This window comes from Pseudorca crassidens, chromosome 8 (assembly GCF_039906515.1).
Source record: "Pseudorca crassidens isolate mPseCra1 chromosome 8, mPseCra1.hap1, whole genome shotgun sequence".
Lineage (NCBI taxonomy): Eukaryota > Metazoa > Chordata > Mammalia > Artiodactyla > Delphinidae > Pseudorca > Pseudorca crassidens.
This window is the reverse complement of record NC_090303.1, coordinates 21,068,415-21,091,332: the sequence shown is the minus strand read 5'-3', so window position 1 is coordinate 21,091,332 and position 22,918 is coordinate 21,068,415. Positions and strand designations below refer to the sequence as shown.

General features: G+C 39.0%; 1 protein-coding gene across 4 annotated transcripts in view; it reads right to left on the bottom strand.

Moving 5' to 3' along the window:
- RELN (reelin) overlaps positions 1-22,918 on the bottom strand; it is a 521,022-nt gene that overhangs the window by 278,674 nt on the left and 219,430 nt on the right. For all 4 annotated transcript variants that reach the window (XM_067745999.1, XM_067746000.1, XM_067746001.1 and 1 more), the window contains exon 5: positions 664-696. In XM_067745999.1, coding sequence (XP_067602100.1) covers positions 664-696 — 33 coding nt within the window. The remainder of the gene's footprint in view (positions 1-663; positions 697-22,918) is intronic.

The window sequence follows — 22,918 nt, the reverse complement described above, 5'->3', positions numbered from 1 at the left end:
TAACCTGCCCAATATCACGTTGCTAGCAAGTGGTGAAAGTGAGATAAATCCAGTTGGTTTGGCTTCAAATCTGTGCTATTAAGCACTATACCACCCTGCCTCAAGAACTATGGCCCACTAAGTACATGGCAGAATGAAAAGTTCATGAGAAAAATGAGAGGTGGCAACTTTACATGGTGCCATTAAAAAAAGCATTTAGTTATTTAAACAACCTCATTTTAATTTTTGAAGAAATGGCCAAATTATTTCTCTTTTTACAACCCAATACATATCTCAGACCTGAAATGATCTCAACTCCTCCATACTCATAGCTCCTTGCCCATTGCCTCCATGCTCTACTATTTATGATGGGTAGGGGCTCTGGGGAAATTTCAGCATTAGAACACTGTGTCAAAAGATCACACTCAACAGGATCCCAAGGATAAATGTACTAACACGTTCAAAAGTCCCTCCATTAACCCCAGCTGGGCAGCTGGATCACCTCATAAGGTGAGGTCCCGGGTTCAAGCATAATCTGGACCTGAGTCTGATTTCAGTCAATGATCAGCGAATCAGAGAGGGCAGAGAGTTTCCTCACCTCTGTATCACCTGCTCACATGGCAGAGGACTAAAACAAGTAGATCTAGTACTAAGGTCAGTGACATCGGGGTCTCAAACACTTACCTAGATGCGGGTGCATACTGGCCTCTGTTGGAGCTGGACCGAGAGAGAAGAAGGGAAAGATGATTGATTAGCAACAAGAGCAAAATCCATTAATAAATAATCACAAATTCAGTTACAAAACTTAGTCATACTAAACAAATTAAATGGCTAGATAGAACCTTTTTAGAGGAGTAAGAAGAAAATGCCAATTAACATCCTAAAATAAGACGGCCAACTCAAAGTGAAAAGTAGAACCCCTTACATACAGGGCAGTTATTTATTATGCAAGTTAGTCAGGTATCCCTTGAAACACACAATATAAATGTGATGTGAGCACCCGTTACATGACATGGGCTGTTGTGGGTGTGAGGTGTAGAGACAAAAAGCACCATCCTTGCCTTCAAAGAGCTTACCATCTGGTGGAGACAACTACAATATAGTGTAATAAGTGCTATGGGAGAGTGTTCAGAGGTCCTGGGGTGAAAAGCGGGACAAGGGAGGGATACTAATTCCAGGCTGCCCAGGAGAAGAGGGTTGTCAGGAGGGGCTGCTGAGTTTTGAAAGACTAGCAGGAGGAAGATAGGTGGGGGTAAAGGAGGGGAGATATGCTTCTTTCTGGAGTGAAAGTGAAATGGCATTGAGAGGTAAAAGAGAATGGCCTTTCACAAGAACTACAACAATTTCAGCATGACTAGAAGGAAGTTTAAGAGGAGGGGGTGGAAAAGTGAAGTTGGTAAGATAGGGAGGCCAAGATCATGGAATTGAATGTTAAGCAATTTGGATTTTACCATGGAAGCGTGATGATCTCCTGAACATTTATCAGCAAAGGAGTGCATGTTCAAATATGCATTTTACAAAGGGGCACTCTGATAAGAGTTAGGAAATAAGGGACACTGGCCAATTAATACTTTGGCTATGTTTTTTCCTCAAAGGACTTCCAAATCTATGAAGAAATATTGCCAGTTCACTATCTAAAAATTAGAAATCATGACAGATATTTTAAAATCTTTTACATTCATTAAAGAAGAACTTCAGCTGGATATTAAAAAAAATTAGTTTCTATCACGATGGTCAGTGCTTCAGTTATGTTAGATGAAAAATCCAGACTTAAGAGCATTTTAAAACTAGAGACTGATGTTTGTCTTACTGCTGCATACCAACATATTACATATATTGAAAATACTTGTGCTCAGCTGTATGAACTAGATTCTGTGGAAAGTGTCATAGATACAGTTGTTAGAATACACATGCAAATGCTCTGAATCATCACTAGTTTACAGAAATCAAGAAAAAACAAAAAACCCAGAAGAAAAATTTAATGATTTTGTGTTTTACGCCAAAGGTTATTGGTTATGAGGAGTTTTACAAGGATTCACTGAACTGTTAACTCTAAGATTTTTTTGAAACAAAAGGAATAATTGCCAATTACCCAATAACCAATGACAAAAACAAGGCACACGGATGCACGTTCCCTCACTAATATCACACTACATATGTGTGAACTGAACTTGAAGCCTCAAGGAAAGCAAGACTTTACTTGCAAGGTAGTTGAAAACTTAAGAGAATTCATGTTGAAATTGAAACCTCCAACACACAAATAAATAATGATTTTACATATTTTCCTAATATGATCAATATGCAGATTTTAATTGCAATTTTCTAATTGTCTGCAAAAGAACTCCAAAAATATTTGAAGAATTTCTCGTGGATATTGATAATTTGGGAGTTGCTTTTCAACTTATGTAATATTCCTGTGAATCCCATGTTAATAATACTAGGCTGACACAAGCGTAAATGAATTTACTTGAACAGACATAGTTTTCAAACTGACATTTTTTGTATCAAGGTTATTTAACTCTTCTGAAAAAAGATGGACAAATCTTGTCAAGGTGGGTGTGGATATTAAAGGAAAATAATTTTTTTATACTCGACTCAGTTATTGGAAGACCTTTAAGTAGATATGGAATACTTTGATAGGTCAATTCAGTTTTCAAAGGTAAAATTTACAAAATCTTAATACAGGGCTCCCCTGGTGATGCAGTGGTTAAGAATCCGCCTGCCAATGCAGGGGACACAGGTTCGAGCCCTGGTCCGGGAAGATCCCACATGTCGTGGAGCAACTAAGCCCGTGCACCACAACTACTGAGCCTGTGCTCTAGAGCCCGTGAGCCACAGCTACGGAGCCCACTTGCCACAATTACTGAAGCCCGCATGCCTAGAGGCCGTGCTCTGCAACAAGAGAAGCCACCACAATAAGAAGCCCGCACACGACAACCAAGAGTAGCCCCTGCTCGCCGCAACTAGAGAAAGCCCTCGCGCAGCAATTAGGACCCAACACAACCATAAATAAACAAATAAATAAATTTATTTATTTGTTTATTTATTTTTAGAAAGATCTTAATACAGACCAAGTATTCCAATACTTAAGATGTGCTGTAACACTACCATATATAAAATAGATAAACAACAATGTCCTACTGTATAGCACAGAGAACTATAGTCAGTATCCTGTAATAACCTATAATGGAAAATAATCTGAAAAAGAGTGTGTATGTATATATATGTGTGTGTGTATATATATGTGTGTGTATATATATGTGTATGTGTGTGTGTATATATATGGAACTGAATCACTGTTGTACACCAGAAACTAATACAACATTGTAAATCAACTATACTTCAATTAAAAAATGTGCTTTAAGTGTAAAATACAGACCAGATTTCAGATAATTAGTACAAAACTGTAAAATATCTCAATTTTTTATTGATTATATTATATTGAAATACTTAGTATTTATATATTCTGTGTGAATTAAACTGCATTATTAAATTTACCTTTTTTTTTTGGTTTCGTTTTTTAAATGGGGCTTCTAGAATATTTAAAATTACACCTGTGGCTCACATTATACTTCTATTGGACAGTTCCAAGCAATAGCTAGGAGGGAAATCTGTACTGTTCATCAGTTAAGGAAAAATTATCACGCAGGAGGTGGTGAAGTCATGGAAGCAGACCAGCATGTCACTCAGAGAGAGAATAGGAAAAAAAAAAAAAGAGTGATATGAAGAGGTAAGTGTGCATTTCAGGGACTGGAAGAACAGGAGCTAGCAAAGGAGACCAGGAAGGACTGCATTTCATTATGGATATAAGGAAAAGAGAGAGTTTTAAGAGAGAAGAGGGTTAAAGGAGAGGCCAAAATAATCCTAATAAAGCTGGTATCTACTGAGAACATCCTGTTACCAAGGCACAGTGTTAAGCAGGGCGTGTAGATGAACCCAGGGAATTTGGCCTCAGTGACAACTCTCTCAACTACTGTACAAACTACTTTTTCAAGAAGGTTCACTGCAAAGACAAGAAATGAGATTTTGTAGCACCTAACAAGGGACTTGGACCAAAGGCATGTTTTTTCATTTGCTGTGTTTCTTAGGATATCATAGTATTTTACCATGTTCAATATTAACTACCTTACCAAAGGGGGTCTCTGTATTCATGGGATAAATTGTTAAGATGGGCAGGAAATAATACTGATATTTGTTAAATGTGTAACTTGAAAAAAACTGGGAAATAAGTTAGTTAAATTAAGTATAAAATTTATGGCAATTATCAGAAATATTTTCTAGTCAGTACAATGGGTAGATAAGTGTAACAAAATGTCTGCAGAGGCATCAATTAAATTACCTACTTGACTTTAAATGACTCTGGTGACTAAGGCCTGGATGCAATAAACAGAATGTTATGTTTTAGTGTACTTTAATCTAAGGAGTCCACCCAAATTGATATCTCCCTTTCCGAAATTTTGGCACATGGCATCTTTCACTGAACCACCTCCAATCTAATCATCAGGGAGGGGCCATTTAGAAATGACCCTCTGAATCAGAATCTCTGAGAACCGAAACTCAGAATTTGTATTTTTAAAAACCTCCTCAGCTGATTCTGATAAAAAGCCAGCTTCGAAAACCATTGTCTTAATCCCCATAAAGTTAACAGCTGATTTTTCAGCAGAAACTCTGCAAGCCAGAAGGGAGTGGCAAGACATATTTAAAGTGATGAAAGGGAAAAACCTACAACCAAGATTATTCTGCCCAGCAAGGATCTCATTCAGATTCGTTGGAGAAATCAAAAGCTATAACTATGAGACAAGCAAAAACTATGAGAATTCAGCACCACCAAACCAGCTCTACAACAAATGCTAAAGGAACTTCTCTAAGCAGGAAACAAAAGAGAAGAAAAAGACCCACAAAAACAAACCCAAATCAATTAAGAAAATGATAATAGGAACATACATATTGATAATCACCTTGAATGCAAAGGGATTAAATGCACCAACCAAAAGACACAGACTGGCTGAATGGATACAAAAATAAGACCCTTATATATGCTGTCTACAAGAGACCCATTTCAGACCTAGGGACACATACAGACTGAAGGTGAGGGGATGGAGAAAGATATTCCATGCAAATGGAAATAACAAGAAAGCTGGAGTAGCAATACTAATATCAGACAAAATACTTTAAAATAAAGACTGTTACAAGAGATAAGGAAGGACACTACATAATGATCCAAGAGAAAACATAACAATTGTAAATATTTATGCAGCCTACATAGAAGCACCTCAATATATAAAGCAAATGCTAACAGCCATAAAAGGAGAAATCGACAGTAACACAATAATAGTGGGGGACTTTAACACCCCACTTACACCAATATTCAGATCATCCAGACAGAAAATAAAGAAGGAAACACAAGCTTTAAATGACACAATAGACTAGATAGACTTAATTGATATTTTTAGGCCATTCCACCTGAAAGCGAAGAATACACTTTCTTCTCAAGTGCACATGGAACGTTCTCCAGAATAGATCACATTTTGGGTCAAAAATCAAACCTTGGAAAATTTAAGAAAATTGAAATCGTATCAAGCATCTTTTCTGACCACAACACTATGAGATTAGAAATCAATTACAGGGAAAAAACAGTAAAAAACACAAATACGTGGAGGCTAAACAGTGTGCTGCAAAATAACCAAGAGATCACTGAAGAAATCAAAGAGGAAATCAAAAAATACCTAGAAACAAATGACAATGATAAAATGACGATCCGAAACCTATGGGATGCAGCAAAAGCAGTTCTAAGAGGGAATTTAGAACATAGCAATTCAAGCTCACCTCAAAAAACAAGAAAAACCTCAAACAACCTGAGGTTACACCTAAAGCAACTAGAAAAAGAAGAACAAAGAAAACCCAAAATTAGTAGAAGGGAAGAAATCATAAAGAAAAATGGAGAAAGTCCGCATCTGCAGGCGGACTCTCAACCACTGCACCACCAGGGAAGCCCCGTACTGCTTTTTTAAATTCCATATATATGCGTTAGCATATGGTATTTGTTTTTCTCTTTCTGACTTACTTCACTCTGTATGATAAACTCTAGGTCCATCCACCTCACTACAAATAACTCAATTTTGTTCCTTTTTATGGCTGAGTAATATTCCATTATATATATGTGCCACATCTTTATCCGGTCATCTGTTGATGGACATTTAGGTTGCTTCCATGTCCTGGCTATTGTAAATAGTGCTGCAATGAACATTGTGGTACAATGTTGTGGTCTCCTTTTGAATTATGGTTTTTTCAGGGCATATGCCCAGTAGTGGATTGCTTGGTCATATGGTAGTTCTATTTTTAGTTTTTTAAGGAACCTCCATACTGTTCTCCATAGTGGCTGTATCAATTTACATTCCCACCAACACGACAGGAGGGTTCCCTTTTCTCCACACCCTCTCCAGCATATATTGTTTGTAGATTTTTTGATGATGGCCATTCTGACTGGTGTGGGGTGACACCTCATTGTAGTTTTGTTTTGTGTTTCTCTAATAATTAGTGATGTGGAGCATCTTTTCATGTGCCTCTTGGCCATCTGTATGTCTTCTTTGGTGCAATGTCTATTTAGGTCTTCTGCCCATATTTGGACTGGGTTGTCTGTTGTGATATTGAGCTGCATGTGCTGCTTGTATATTTTGGAGATTAATCCTTTGTCAGTTGCTTCATTTGCAAATATTCTCTCCCATTCTGAGGATTGTTTTTTCATCTTGTTTATGGTTTCCCTTGCTGTGTAAAACATTTAAGTTTCATTAGGTCCCATTTGTTTATTTTTGTTTTTATTTCCCTTACTCTAGGAGGTGGGTCAAATCCCTTGTTGTGATTTATGTCAGAGAGTGTTCTGCCTATGTTTTCCTCTAAGAGTTTTATAGTGCCTGGCCTTACATTTAGGTCTTTAATCCATTTTTAGTTTATTTTTATGTATGGTGTTAGGGAGTGTTCTAATTTCATTCTTTTATATGTAGCTGTCCATTTTTTCCAGCACCACTTATTGGAGAGGCTGTCTTTTCTCCATTGTATATTTTTGCCTCCTTTATCAAAGATAAGGTGACCAAGGCTTCCCTGGTGGCGCAGTGGTTGAGAGTCTGCCTGCTGATGCAGGGGACACGGTTCGTGCCCTGGTACGGGAGGATCCCACATGCCGCAGAGTGGCTGGGCCCGTGAGCCATGGCTGCTGAGCCTGCGCGTCCGGAGCCTGTGCTCCGCAATGGGAGAGGCCACAGCAGTGAGAGGCCCGCGTACCGCAAAAAAAAAAAAAAAAAAAAGCAGTACGGATGAACCTGGCAGGGCAGGAATAAAGACGTAGACGTAGAGAACAGACCTGAGGGCACAGGGATGGGGAAGGGGAAGCTGGGATGAAGTGAGAGCATAGCACTGACGTATATACACTACCAAATGTAAAATGGATGGCTAGTGGGAAGTTGCTGCATAGTTTCTAAGAATGAGAGACAACAAAAATGTTCCTAAAGAAGTAGGCTTTGTATTTAGAGAAAATAGGATACAACACACATTTAACAGAAGTAAAGGTTTCTTCCAGGTGTCTCTGCATTGTGATAAGAAGACCAGGTCAGATGATGACCACAGATAGACACAAGGGAGGATGCACTGGCAGTGAGGGCCCTGGTAGTTGTCAGAGGGGATCGAACTGGAGAGAGGGGAAGATAGTTTGGAGTGGTTCTGTACCCAGAGAGGTGACTGAGGGGAAGTTTCATAATATGGTCCTGATTTAGCTTCACTGGTGAGACCCATAAGACTATATATAAAGGCTGGACAGAACTTTACACTGTGAGGCACTCACTTTTTATTTTAACACCGAGGTGTTAACAAATCTGGATATTTCTAGATTCACAAAAACGATCAGTTGTACATCTTACACTATAGAAAAAATTCACTTCTGAGAAAAATACCAGGATTTCATTTTGGTTTACACAAACCATTGATTAGTTATGAAATCATTTACCTTCCCATAAATGTTGGGGCAATTCAGATTAATATGAAGTTTCTACCAATAACTTGTAAACTCTCATAAACAATGCAACAGTTAGAGGCGAAACTTTCAGTGGTGTTTTAGAATTAAAGTACAACGATCATGGGATACCATATCTTGCAGTTGGATTTCACTGATCACTCCAAGGAGCTCCATGAGTATTGGCAATGGATAAATAAATCCAACTCATAATTCTGAATATCTATTTATTTTTACTAATCCTAGGCAAGATGACAACATCTATGTTAACAGACGACATAACATAAAGAATAAATAGATTCATGTTTCAAAGAACTCTAGATCTCATTCAAAATATTAGCACATCTTTGTAATCTTTACCCACAAGTTAATGTCACTGAAATCCACAAAAATGTAAAAACTATGTCCTTTGTAAAGCTTGACAACTTCAAGTAACCGGACTAAATTGGAAATTGAACTTAAGTTGTATCTTGATAACTTAAGGAGTATGCCAATGTCATCAAAATGAATCAACTTAGTCAAAACCACAGATATAATATGAAATGCTAAACAGGCAAGTTAAAATGAAGATTATACTTTGCTTAAAAAAATAAAGTAAAAGCAAGCCAACAGAATGTAAGAATCATGATGGCAGTCTCACTAAAGCCTCCACGTTTTTTAAAAGCATGTTTCCAGCAAAGCATTAGCAATGAAAGCATGGCATACTCTGACTTGGTTTTAGTTGAAAAAGCCAAACACCTTTAAAACTTTAAAATTATCAACACAAATTGGTAGCAATTTTCCCAGGAAAGTAGTAAAAAATGAGGATCTATGTAATATCATTAGTCAAATATCTCCTGAAAGCAGGTAAACAAGAAAAAAAATGGGGAAACTTTTAATGTTTTTGTTTTTTTTTTTGAGGTATGCAGGCCTCTCACTGTTGTGGCCTCTCCCGTTGCGGAGCACAGGCTCCGGACGCACAGGCTCAGCGGCCATGGCTCACGGGCCCAGCCGCTCTGCGGTATGTGGGATCTTCCCGGACTGGGGCATGAACCCATGTCCCCTGCATCGGCAGGAGGACTCTCAACCACTGTGCCACCAGGGAAGCCCACTTTTAATGTTTTAAGCATAATACAGTCCTTTCATACTAGATAGGTAACAAATGTTCTTAAGAGTCAAAATCACTCATAACTGTGCACTAACAATTTATTTTTCCAGATTCCTTTCAGTGTTTGTGATGGAGCCACTTAAAAGTTATTTGGGGACTTCCCTGGTGGCGCAGTGGTTATGAATCTGCCTGCCAATGCAGGGGACACGGGTTCGATCCCTGGTCTGGGAAGATCACACATGCTGAGGAGCAACTAAGCCCATGTGCCACAACTACTGAGCCTGCGCGCCACAACTACTGAAGCCCGCGCACCCTAGAGCCTGTGAGCCACAACTACTGAGCCCACGTGCTGCAACTATTGAAGCCCATGCACCTAGAGCCCGTGTTCCGCAACAAAGAGTAGCCCCCACTCACTGCAACTAGAGAAAGCCCACACACTGTGACGAAGACCCAACGCAGGGAAAAAAATTTTTAATTAATTAATTAATTAATTTTTAAAAAGCTGTTTGTCCTCCAAATTCTGTAGTAGGACCTATCCAGGTTATTTGTTCTGGTAAAATACAAAGGTTTACATCAATAATGAATATTCTAGGGCTTTGCTTAGTCAAACATTTTCCTAGATGCTAGGGTATTATTAAATGACCTGAATATTAGGTATATAATTTCACTAATGTTTCATGGGCTATGTAAAGAAGACAAGAATGGATCTTTTTAATTGATAAGTTAATACAGTTGAAAATAAAAGAAACCTGAATTATTATTTTCAGAAGATACTTTAAAATTTCTTTGAAAAAATATATTTCTTGGAGAGCTTCCCTTTTACTTAGCTGTGCTATTCTTGAAATGGTTTATTAATCTCCATGAGTTATAAGAAAAAGACTGGAATTGCCTTGAATGAATACAAGAACTCATACTAATGCAAATGTGATAAAGATAATTATGCCAGGAATAGTGAATGTGAATGATTATTATGTGAAACAACTGTAAAGAGATCCCACTTACAAACAAGACAGTCAATTCACATCATAGAGATTGAGGAGGTCTAACCTGAAAAAAAGTAAATTCGGTAGCAAAGTTTTCAAAGAAAAATATGCTTCCTGGTCTCTTTAAACAAGACTATGATTTATCTGTTTAAAGTACAAGTACAAAAAGCATGTACTGACACTTTGTTGAGTAAATGTAAAAAAGCACTCAGCCCACATATGTTAACACACCTTTGTGCTGGTGCTGGTTCTAGAGTTGGCAAGAGTTGAAGTTACTAAGGAATATGTTTACTTTTTTGGAGGGTGAGATATATTTTTAAAAGCTCATTATTTTCCACTCACTGTAAATTAATCTGACCTTCACTACAATATGAAAATAACCGGTAATCAATCCCTTTCCAAACTTTTAAACACAACTAATGTTAAATATCTATTGTTTGGCACTAGATAGAGTTACTCCGTCAATACTGCCTTTCATTTACTAAATATATTTTCTGTATTATCTCCAATTATTTGGAGAATCTCACAGATTATAATTAATAATTTGTCCTTATGACACTAGCAACAGAGCACTTGCTGAACTTTGCAGATAGTCAAATTCAATGGAAGATCAGAAAATTTCTGTAAACCTCAACAGGAAGCAATTGATTTCATTTGGACCTTAGAGCTCACAGCCATCCTTTTCTTAATTACATTCTAACAGGTTAAATCTTTGGATGTTTTTAGAAAATATCACAAACATGGATCATTATATGGTTTCTCAATATTAAATCGAAGCAGAAATTCTTCCTATCATCAATTCAATTTGTCCAAGAGACAAATTACATGCTGAAAGTAAAGAAAAGCTTCATTTCTTATAAAGCATTTCTGTGTTTATGCTCTTTCAAAGGTTGAGGTCACCAGCATCTCCTGAGGTCACAGCAACCTAAAATAAGCAAAAGAATGGGGTCGCATTTAACTCCTCCAAAGGCTGTTCTTTTGACAAAAGTGTTTTTCTTTCAAATGCCTTATTTTGGAGGAAACTTTTGAGTAATCATGTGACTCCAAAACATATTTTGGCCAATTTGTTCAATAAATTATTCACTGCAAAGGACGGAGATTTCAATATGCTGGGCAGAAAAAGAAAGGAATGTCTGGAAACAAATTGAGGGAGTGATTAATGAGCTTTGTGTTAATATTATTGATTATTTTTTTTAAAAAGCCTTTGAGTCAGGCAAACACTATATGGCGGATGATAGGCATTTCTTACAAATACAGGTATTATGTTATGGGAGCTATAGCTCCTGAATCATTTTAGAATTCAAAGGCCCTAGGTAGTTTTGCCTCAGGTATCTCTTCACCTAATTTGAAATTCAAATGTATGAAACTTCCAAAGCTAAATATGACAAATTAGACACAGTCTGTGAAGTTACCATTTAATGAGCTATGAACCTAGACTTTCATCTCCCCAGGAATAATTTCTTTATTACTCTTTGTATTTTATTGCAATAAAGTACCATTTGACCTTCAAGTATGATAATTAAGCTTCCAAAAATGTTATAAATTTAGAGTGAGAATACTTCTCCCTGTGTTCAGGAATATTATATGTGTTCAGCTAAATTATACACAGAACCAGCAATATTAGAAAGCATTTTTCTCTTCCCTTCCTCTCCTATATCCCATCTCAATTTGAATTGTGTCTCATAACAACTTATCATCACTCATATTCTAAAATATATGGAATAGGTGCAAAACTAAAATATATCTTTATAACCTACAACTGGGGGAACAGAGCACTCTTTCAGGTAAGACTTATTCTACTAGGAGCTGTCAATAATGAGATCTTAAACACTGAAACTTGTGATTCATTGTCTTGCCATGCTCGTGCCTTCACCTTTTCTAGGGGAGATATTCATATATTTTTTCAAAACTTTGCCTATGTTATGAATAAAATCTTAAGTGAAAGATCAGAATGTAAAACAATATATCATCTGAATTGTTTGTGAAGAGATGGAGATGATATATTCAAGATGAACTTGAAGAGATGAAGTTCATAGATGGGGCAGAGGAGAGGAAGTGCAGCTATAAACTGACCTGTAGCCTGAGCATATATGGCCTTTAAATAGCTTTCAGAGGTGGGAAGAAAAATCATTAGGATCATCATCATCACCAAATAATAATAATAATAACAACAACAGCAATATTAATACTACTACTAAGAAGAACAGGAAGAAGAAGAAACCTTGTTGCTAATGTTAGCAGAAATTTGTTAGAGGTCTACTAATATCTATTCTCCCCTTCTTTTTTCTCACTGGACTGTGGCCCCCCGTTAGAGGTATATTTCTCAGTATCCCCTGCAGCTCCTGAGACAAAGGAATCAAGTTCTGCCCACAGGGAGGTGAGCAGAAGTGACCTGGGTCACTTTCAGAGCTGGGTCATGCCCTTTAAAGGAACGGGCATGATTCTTGGCCCTCTACCCTTCCTGCTACTAGGACATGGCCCCTGGATATGGAAGCTATGTTCTGTACACAGTAGAGCCACTCCACCAGCCCTGGACCATCTACCCCCAGACTGGTTTATGACTGAGAAATAAACACACTTCTAGTCATTTAAGCCACCTGCAGTTTGAGGCACATGCCAAAGAAGCTTCATCTATATTCTAAAAGAGTTATTTCTTGTGGGCTGGGGAATGGGTCCCTATTGGGGAAGGGTATCCTCTCTATCTCAGTCATAATCCTAAAGGCCAGAGTGTAATTTAGAGCTGATAAGACTGTGAGTTCCTGTGAGTAGAGATTTCAATTTGTATATCTCTGCACCCCCATGCCTAGCACAATGTTTGGCACACAGCTGCTCCAAAAATGTTAGTTGATTGGTTACTGATAACATCAATAAGGTATTATTGCTAAAACCATTGCTGCTAGAAAATTCTAACGTTCTAATGCTCTCCTCTGTTCCCTCCCCTCTTAGTTACTTGTACATATGTTATCGTCTTCATTTTACCTTTTCACTTTCCTTTATATACTTAAGGATAAACTGTACAATTCGCCTTGTTCTAAAACAGATGTAAGGCAGCTAACAAAGAAAGGCAATCGAGCAAGACAATAACGTGGGAAAACAGGATAACAAATCAGGGTTGGAAAAATATGTCCAGTGGAGATAAATATGCAAGATGCATGCTCTGACATTTTAACTTTGGCTCTGAAGCCCTAAAATTACAGAAACTGAAGAGTTGAAAACATGAAAAGCACACATATTGCTCAGGAGAAGCGTGGCTATTTCAGATGCAGAGACTTAAGAGAAGCTTCTCCTGTGGTTTCTTACAAAGGGGACACTGAGCAGTGCAATGAACATCATTTAAAATAACATCCATCCAACTGTGAATTTGATAGGGCTATTCCTAATAAAGTCCATCAAAGCAAAAGGAGCGCATAATGTTTAAGTATGATTGTAAAAAACAGTTATGCGGATATAGGAGGTGAAGGTTGGCTGGCAATTAAAGAAACAATATTGGGTTGGCCAAAAAGTACCTTCAGTTTTTAAGTAAAAATAAAAGACACATTTTTCATTTTCCCCAAGAACTTTATTGAACAATGTATTCACCATTTTGTTCCACTACCTTCTGTCATTTTTCAGGCAACTTCATAATTCCATCGTCCCAAAACTTTTTATCTTTTTGAGCAAAGAACTGTTCCAGGTGCCTTTTACAGTCTTCCAGGGAATTGAAATTTTTTTCCATTAAGAGAATTTTGTAAAGACCGAAATAAATGGAAATCAGAAGGTGCAATGTCTAGTGACTACAGGGGATGAGTCAGAACTTCCCCGCCAAGCTGTAACAGTTTTTGCCTCGTCATCAAAGAAACATGCAGTCTTGTGTTATCCTGATGGAAGATGATGCCTTTTCTGTTGACTAATTCTGGATGCTTTTTGTCGAGTGTTGCTTTCATTTGGTCTAATTGGGAGCAGTACTTGTTGGAATTAATCGTCTGGTTTTCCAGAAGGAGCTCATAATAGAGGACTCCCTTCCAATCCCACCATACACACCACATCACCTTCTTTGAATGATGACCAGCCTTTGGTGTGGCTGGTGGCAGTTCATTTCACTTGCCCCACGATCTCTCCCGTTCCACATTATTGTACAGTATCCACTTTTCATAGCCCATCGCAATTTGTTTTAAAAATGGAACATTTTCGTTCGTGTAAGTAGAGAATCGCAGGCAGAAATATGGTGAAGAAGGTGTTTTTCGCTTAACTTATGTGGAACCCAAACATCAAAGTGATGAAGATAACCAAGCTGGTGCAAATGATTTTCAATGCTTGATTTGGATATTTTGAGTATGTAGGCTATCTCCCACGTGGTATAAGGTTGATTGTTCTCAATTAATGTCTCAGTTTGATCACTCTCAACTTCAACTTGTCTACCCGACCATGGAGCATTGTCCAGAAAGAAATTTACAGCACGAAACTTCGCAAACCACTTTTGACACGTTCAATCAGTCACAGTACCTTCTCCATACACTGAACAAATCCTTTTTTGCATTTCAGTTGCATTTTTACCTTTCTTGAAATAATAAAGCATCATATGCTGAAAATGTTGTTTTCTTCCATCTTCAATATTAAAATGGCTACACAAAAATTCATCAATTTTGATGTCTTTTTTAAAATGCACGCTGATATGACAGCTGTCACATACAATGTAACAGAATTGTTTCGAATGAAGTTAAAGACAACTAAGTGCTACCAGAGCCATCTTACAGAAAAAAAAGAATGAAGCTTTTGGCCAACCCAATAGTAATTAGATAATTTGTGATAGGTATACCTGCTCTATATGGTTCATCCATTCCTTCAACTAATAGTTGAGTACCTACTAAGTGCCAGACACTGCCAGATTCTGGGAATGTAAAAGTGATCCAATATCTGCTTGATCAAGGGTTTCAAAGGGCAGGAGGAAATACATGTAGAAGTTAACACATGACAATGCAATAAGATAAACTAACTTCAATTTGTAACTATAAGGTGGATTAGGGTTAAAAATACATATGATGGAGGAGGAGAGATTTGAACTGCATCTTTAAGGATGAGTGTAACTTCATCAGTAATATGGAGAAGGAGGTAATGTGGAGTGTATTCCAGGGAAAGAAACTGGCATATATATAAGCTACAGAGATAGGGGACAGGACAGCATGTTTGATGAAGTCAGTGCTTTTTACGGCTGAAGTAGAGAGTTTGGTATTAGGTGAGGGTGGGGAATATGGAGAGAACCTACATGCAATGAGGTTGGAGAGAGAGGCAGGGTCAGATCATGGAGGGCCTTGAAAGCAGGCTAAACTGGGCAAATGGAGGCAGTTATAGGGTTTGAGGCTGGGAGGAAAAAAATGAGGTTTGTGTTGAAGAACATTTTGATAGATGTGTGGAAGGCTTGAACCAAAGATATGGCTGTAGATGCAGAAATAAAAGTATTTGTTTAGGAGATATTGAGAAGATAAAATAAATTGGTTTTAGAGACACTGAGTAGACATGGAAGAAAGAAAGGAATGAGGAAAGAAATATTACCTAGATCTCTGTTTACTGACTGGGTCGAATATGTCACTGACTATAACTGCAATGAAGGGGACCAGTCTGGGGGAAATGTCAAGTTCATTTTAGAATATATTGAGTTCAAGGAATCTAAGGAATCCAAATGTCAGTGCCCAGTAATAATAATGATAGCTAACATTTATAGAATATTTATGTGCTAGCCACAGTGCTATGCACATCATTATTGCACTTAATTCTCACAAGTTCACTAGGTTTCTTCTGGGCATAGAATATTGTGCCAGGCTCTGGGGAATGGCATGGGATGACCAGAAAAGTAGGTACTATTATTTTCCCTATTTTACAGTTAGGTAATAGAGACTTTGAAAGATTACATGGCTAGAAAGTATCAAATTAGAAATTGGAGACTTCACTGGTGGCGCAGTGGTTAAGAATCCACCTGCCAAGGCAGGGGACATGGGCTCGAGCCCTGGTCCAGGAAGATCCCACATGCCGTGGAACAACTGGGCCTGTGTGCCACAACTACTGAGCCTGTGCTCTAGAGCCTGCGAGCCACAACTATTGAAGCCCGTGTGCCTGGAGCCCATGCTCTGCAACAAAGACAAGACACCACAATGAGAAGCCTGCACACCTCAACTAAAGAAAGCCCACGTGCAGCAACTAAGGCTCAATGCAGCCAAAAATAAATTAATTAATTAAAAAAATAAAAGAAATTGGAACCCAGGGGCATATAGCTCCAAACTCTACTCTCTCAACCACTTTGCATTAGTGACTCAGTAAGCATGAAGCAAATGGACAGAGTTCAGGAGATGAAAATCACAGGTGTGAGTGAGATCACCAGGGACAATGTAAGAAGTCTAAAAGAAGCTGCAGGACAGAATCACTGCCAATCCCAGATTGTATCCATAGGAAGCTCAGGAACTCATTAAGGAAACTGAGAAGGAGTAGGGAAGTCAGGTAGGGTGAGGACCAGAGTCCTTTGGATTGGTTGGCACCTACTGGGTTACTGATGACCTGGAGGATGACTGTTTCCATAGATTACTGGCAGTAGAGGTCAGATGGCGGGGTTAGGAGTGAAGCCTGAGAACACACATGACTCTTTCAAGAAGCTGGAGTGTGAGGGAGAATGATGGCCAGAGGAGTACTCACAGTCAAAGACAGCGTTCCTGCTCAAAGTTGCAGTGGCTTTGGCATGTTTAAACCCTGAGGAGGAGGGGATGGTGAAGAGGAAGAAGCTGACGATATGGGAAAGAGAGGGCGAAACTGTTGACCAAGACCTCAGAGGAGATGGGGGGAATGCCATTCCACTGAGTTTATGTTTTTCCTGTAAATGTATTTTGGACTTTCTCTTTTAGGTTTGGACCAATATATAAACTATTTATGAACAGGATGTGAAACTGCCTTATATTGCCACACATTCCCATGCATCTGGTATAATGTTCCACATATACCCATAGGGGACACAGCATAATATATGTTACTATTAATGAATTCCAACTCTTACAAACATGATTATGAAAATTTGTATTAATTATTACATTAAACAACTGAAACTTCAATGTAAAACTACGGTTGGATTAATTGGTTGCATGAAATAATACTTCACAAGAGCCACAGTAAAGTTGTAATTTACGTGTGTTTACAACAGCTTTGCTCTTCCCCAAGTAATTATACAGATGCAAACCTAGGCTTTGTCCTCCAGAATGGGGGGGGAATCCAGCAGATTACACACGAGCTTGAGTAGAAAGTGTACTTCTATGGGCATCCAAAAGAAGTCAATGTCAAATTCTTGTCAGGCATAAATCTTGGTGTTTTGACTCTGGACTAGATAAAGCTGTCAAGGGGGAATGTATAGAGCCCTGAGAGCTGAAAAGAAGCCTGTTTAAATCTGTGTTCAATCATCTTAGAGCAAACAGCACCAGCCCAAAATACTATTCTTTAGGAAATTAAAAAAGCAGTCAGACCCACCTAGAGCCATTAGCAAGGAATTTTACTGTGGCCCTATGAGTCAGCTCTTCCCCTTAATCTTGTCTGTTGTCAAGATCACTTAGGGACACTTTTTGCCCGCCACTGCCCCAGGAGGGCTTCAGTTCCTTCCCCTGTTGGGTAGTTTGTGAGACCCTGAAGCAAGACTGGGGATTCCTGGATGATTTTACCAGAGCATCTTAATTCAGCTCTCTTTGTTTGTAAATTACAAAACACAGAATATCAGGAACAGCAGTTGCAACTGCTACACTGACAAAATAGCCACAGGGAAACAGATGTCTTTTTTTTTTTTTTTTTTTTAATTTATTTTTGGCTGCATTGGGTCTTCGTTGCTGTGCGTGGGCTTTCTCCAGTTGTGGTAAGTCGGGGCTACTCTTCATTGCGGTACACGGGCTTCTCATTGTGGTGGCTTCTCTTGTTGTGGAGCACGGACTCTAGGCGTGCAGGCTTCAGTAGCTGTGGCACATGGGCTCAGCAGTTGTGGCTCACGGGCTCTAGGGTGCAGGTTCAGTAGTTGTGGCACACGGGCTTAGCTGCTCCACGGCATGTGGAATCTTCTCGGACCAGGAATCAAACCCATGTCCCCTGCACTGGCAGGCGGATTCTTAACCACTGTGTCACCAGGGAAGTCCCAAAACAGATGTCTTTAGCTAGCAAAAGTTTTATCAATGGGAACATTCAAGTGAAACACATCATTCATTATTTTTCACTTCATCAGTTAAAGTGGATATGGTAAAACCCAATTCTGACGCTTAGTCAATTTTGACTTCTTTAGTCTGAATTAATAAAAAATTTACATTTCAGGATACTGGAAAGACATTTAGTAATACAAGTTACTAAGCATTCAAGGATAGCCAAGGGAAGTTTCTGGTAGATGTGACCTACAATTTATACAATATTTGGGTATAAAAGGTATTCTTTACTTTTCACCAGATTTACTGAGATATAACTGAAAAATAAAAATTATATATATTTAAGGTATTCAACTGGATGCTTTGATGTGTATACATATACATTGTGAAATAATTACCACTATCAAGCTAATTCACATATCCATCTCGTCACATTAAAAGGCATTCTTACTGGACAGCTAAGAATGTAAAAGAATGAAATTAGAACACTCCCTAACACCATACACAAAAATAAACTCCAAATGGATTAAAGACCTAAAGGTAAGGCCAGATACTATAAAATTCTTAGCGGAAAACAAAGGCAGAACACTCTAGGACATAAATCACAGCAAGATCCTTTTTGACCCACCTCCTAGAGAAATGGAAATAAAAACAAAAATAAACAAATGGGACCTAATGAAACTTAAAAAGCTTTTGCACAGCACAGGGAACCATAAACAAGATGAAAAGACAACCCTCAGAATGGGAGAAAATATTTGCAAATGAAGAAACTGAAAAAGGATTAATCTCCAAACTTTACAAGCATCTCATTCAGCTCAATATCAAAAAAACAAACAACCCAATCCAAAAATGGCCAGAAGACCTAAACAGACATTTCTCCAAAGAAGATATACAGATCGCCAACAAACACATGACGGATGCTCAACATCAGTAATCATTAGAGAAATGCAAATCAAAACTACAGTGATGTATCACCTCACACCAGTCAGAATGGCCATTATCAAAAAAATCTACAAACAGGGCTTCCCTGGTGGCGCAGTTGTTGAGAGTCCGCCTGCCGATGCAGGGGATGCGGGTTCATGCCCCGGTCCGGGAGGATCCCACGTGCCGCGGAGCGGCTGGGCCCGTGAGCCATGGCCGCTGGGCCTGCGTGTCCGGATCCTGTGCTCCACAACGGGAGAGGCACAGCAGTGAGAGGCCCACGTACAGCAAAAAAAAAAAAAAAAAAAAAAATCTACAAACAGTAAATGCTGGAGAGGGTGTGGTGAAAAGGGAACCCTCTTGCACTGTTGGTGGGAATGTAAATGGATACAGCCACTATGGAGAACAGTATGGAGGTTCCTTAAAAAACTAAAAATAGAACTACCATACGGCCCAGCAATCCCACTACTGGGCATATACCCTGAGAAAACCATATTCAGAAAGAGTCATGTACCACAATGTTCACTGCAGCTCTATTTACAATAGCCAGGACATGGAAGCAACCTAAGTGTCCACTGACAGATGAATGGATAAAGAAGATGTGGCACATATATATAATGCAATATTACTCAGCCATAAAAAGAAACGAAATTGAGTTATTTGCGGTGAGGTGGATGGACCTAGAGACTGTCATACAGAGTGAAGGAAGTCAGAAAGAGAAAAACAAATACCATATGCTAACACATATATATGGAATCTAAAAAAAAAAAAATGGTTCTGAAGAACCTAGGGGCAGGACAGGAATAAAGACGCAGACCTACTAGATGTGTGTGTTTGAAGAGGTTATGCCAAGCAGTTCACAGGCCAATGAGTATACACCCACTCCTGCCCGTGCCTCCACCGTGATCTGTGCACACTGCGGCACCAGCAGTGGCCACGCTCGATACACTCACATCTGCTTGACACTTGCCACCTTTGTCTTACAAGGGCTCAAAAGTGTGTGTTCTCTCCTGGGTGTTCAGGGAATTAAGGCAGCAGTGGTGATCTTGTTTATTGAAGTTGTAATTCCTAAGGCTTTTTAATGTTGGATTTTTTAAATTTAAGAATCTACTTGGTAAAATGGAACCCATCTTGGGCTGTGAGTCAGCCAGAGATTTGGATTCTAATCCTGCCACTCGTAAGTGGTGTACAGTTTTGTCAAGTTAACCTTCCTGGCTTTGTTGCTAATCTACACATAAGGAAGCTACAGAGCTAGGATCAAGAGCATACATTCAAATATTATTCCTCATCCTCAGTCTATACATACCACATACATTAACATTTTCAGCAGAAACTCTGTTTACATGATTCTGAGGAATATGGATTAGGTCTGCAGCTCTTTCTAGACTGTTTGACAATAAAACTTCTTGCAAAAGACTGACTTCTTCCAGTTCCTTTCAGGTTTTCAGTCAATTCTGAAATTGCCGCAATCCTTTGCTTTGATCACCTCTAAGAGTAGTTCACAAAACACTACCACAAAAAAAAAAAAAATGGTCATGAAGAATCTAGGGGCAAGATGGGAATAAAGATGCAGACTTATTAGAGAATGGACTTGAGGATTCTGGGAGGGGGAAGGGTAAGCTGGGACAAAGTGAGAGAGTGGCATGGACATATATACACTACCAAACGTAAAATAGATAGCTAGTGGGAAGCAGCCGCATAGCATAGGGAGATCAGCTTGGTGCTTTGTGACCGCCTGGAGGGGTGGGATAGGGAGGGTGGGAGGGAGATGCAAGAGGGAAGAGATATGGGGACATATGTATATGTATAACTGATTCACTTTGTTATAAAGCAGAAACACACACACCATTGTAAAGCAGTTATACTCCAATAAAGATGTTAAAAAAAACAAAAACAAAAGAAACCACTACCACATCTGTCTTTAAAATCACCTAATGACATTTTGGGCAATCCCACAGATACCTTCTTGGTCTTTGCTATGTTACTTCCCACTGAGGCCTGCCTGACTTACCTGCCACCCTATTTAAAATTGCAAACTGCCTTTCCCCCTTCTACCCAACTGTGTAATTTTACGCTGCCCTATTCTGAGGTCTTTTTTTTCCCTACAGCACTTGCCACCTTCTAACATGGTACCACATTTACTCATTTATTATATCTCATATTAATTGTCTATCTTCTCCACTACAGTGTAGGCTCTAGTAAAGCAGGGATCTTTGCTCTGTTCACTACCATATCCCAAGATCTAGCTTAGCCTGGCCCATGGCAGGCATTCAAAAATCCTTTGTTGAGTACTGAATGTTAAATGAATTCACTTCTTTATTCTCTACTGCTGGTGAATGAACCTAAGCATCTTCCGCTTTCAAAACAATTGGGAGTATACAACCTGGCACCCGCCTACCCCACACCAGACTGGACATGAGAAAACTCTGCTTCCTCGTCTGTACTACCTTGTCAGCAGAATTCAGCTGGATATGTGTTTATAATTACTTAGGACCTCAGGATTCAAGGTGAAGACATAAAATCCCCAAACCTGATTTATGTCCCAAGAGCATTCAGGGGACTCATTAGTGTTTAGATGGAAATCTGTGAATAGTTTTCAGATTTCTTAACGCAATGATTCATCATTTTTCAACCTGAGGTCAGTGTAGAGAACACTGCTTCGGTGACAGCCACACTGCCTCATGGTGTTCCGCAGCAAAAGTTCAGGGTTAAAGAAGATTTTTTCAAGAAACACAGAGATTTTTCAGATGTATAATGTTTAAGGTGATATTCAGCAAACATTTAGAGTGTCTGTTTTATGCCAAGCATTGTTAGATGTTAAGAAAAACAAAAAATTAAGTCATGGTTGCTGGGCTCAAGAAGCTTCAAGTCAGGGTGATGGGGTGGGCATGAGTATTTAAACAAATAATTATAACAACATAGACCAATCACGTTAAGGGAGACAGGCAAGACCTCACACAGGAGGAGACACGGGAGCTGTAATTCAGAATTTTCCTTCAGTTCTTAGAAGTGATTTATTCCACCTGCTTCAGCAGAGTTGTCCCTCCTTCTTCATAAGTATAACCTTATATTTGTTGTGTTTTGGGGAAACATACATTATAACCCAAATAATATAAGCTCACTGTAAAAAAAAAATTAGAAAATACAGATAAGTTCAAAGAAAAAAATTAAATGTCCATAATCTCACCACACTGATCTACTTCGTCTTTTTATTTCCTCCTGGCTGACCTTGAATAAAATTTTGCTCCAGCAAGATGCCTTCCCTTTATCATTTACTGAGCTTGTACTTTGTGCTAGGGATTCTGGAGAGTATGGTCACACAAAGCCTGGATCCAGACCTACTTCTCCATGATTCAAAAGTCCTCGTAGGGCTTCCCTGGTGGCGCAGTGGTTGAGAATCTGCCTGCCAATGCAGGGGACACGGGTTTGAGCCCTGGTCTGGGAAGATCCCACATGCCGGGGAGCAACTGGGCCTGTGAGCCACAATTACTGAGCCTGCGCGTCTAGAGCCTGTGCTCTGCAGAGAACAAGAGAGGCAGCGATAGTGAGAGGCCCGCGCACCGCGATGAAGAGTGGCCCCCACTTGCCACAACTAGAGAAAGCCCTCGCACAAAAACGAAGACCCAACACAGCCATAAATAAAAATAAATTAATTAAAAAAAAAAAAAAAAGTCCTCGTAAAGGCTAAATCCAAAAGGAAATGACTGCCTCTTAGCATCATTCTCCCCTCAGGCCTCAAGAAAGGAAAAGCAGCTCCTGACATCCAGGAGCTGGCCTGGCACTCACAGCTGGGCCTTGGTGCTCTTCCAGTGAACAG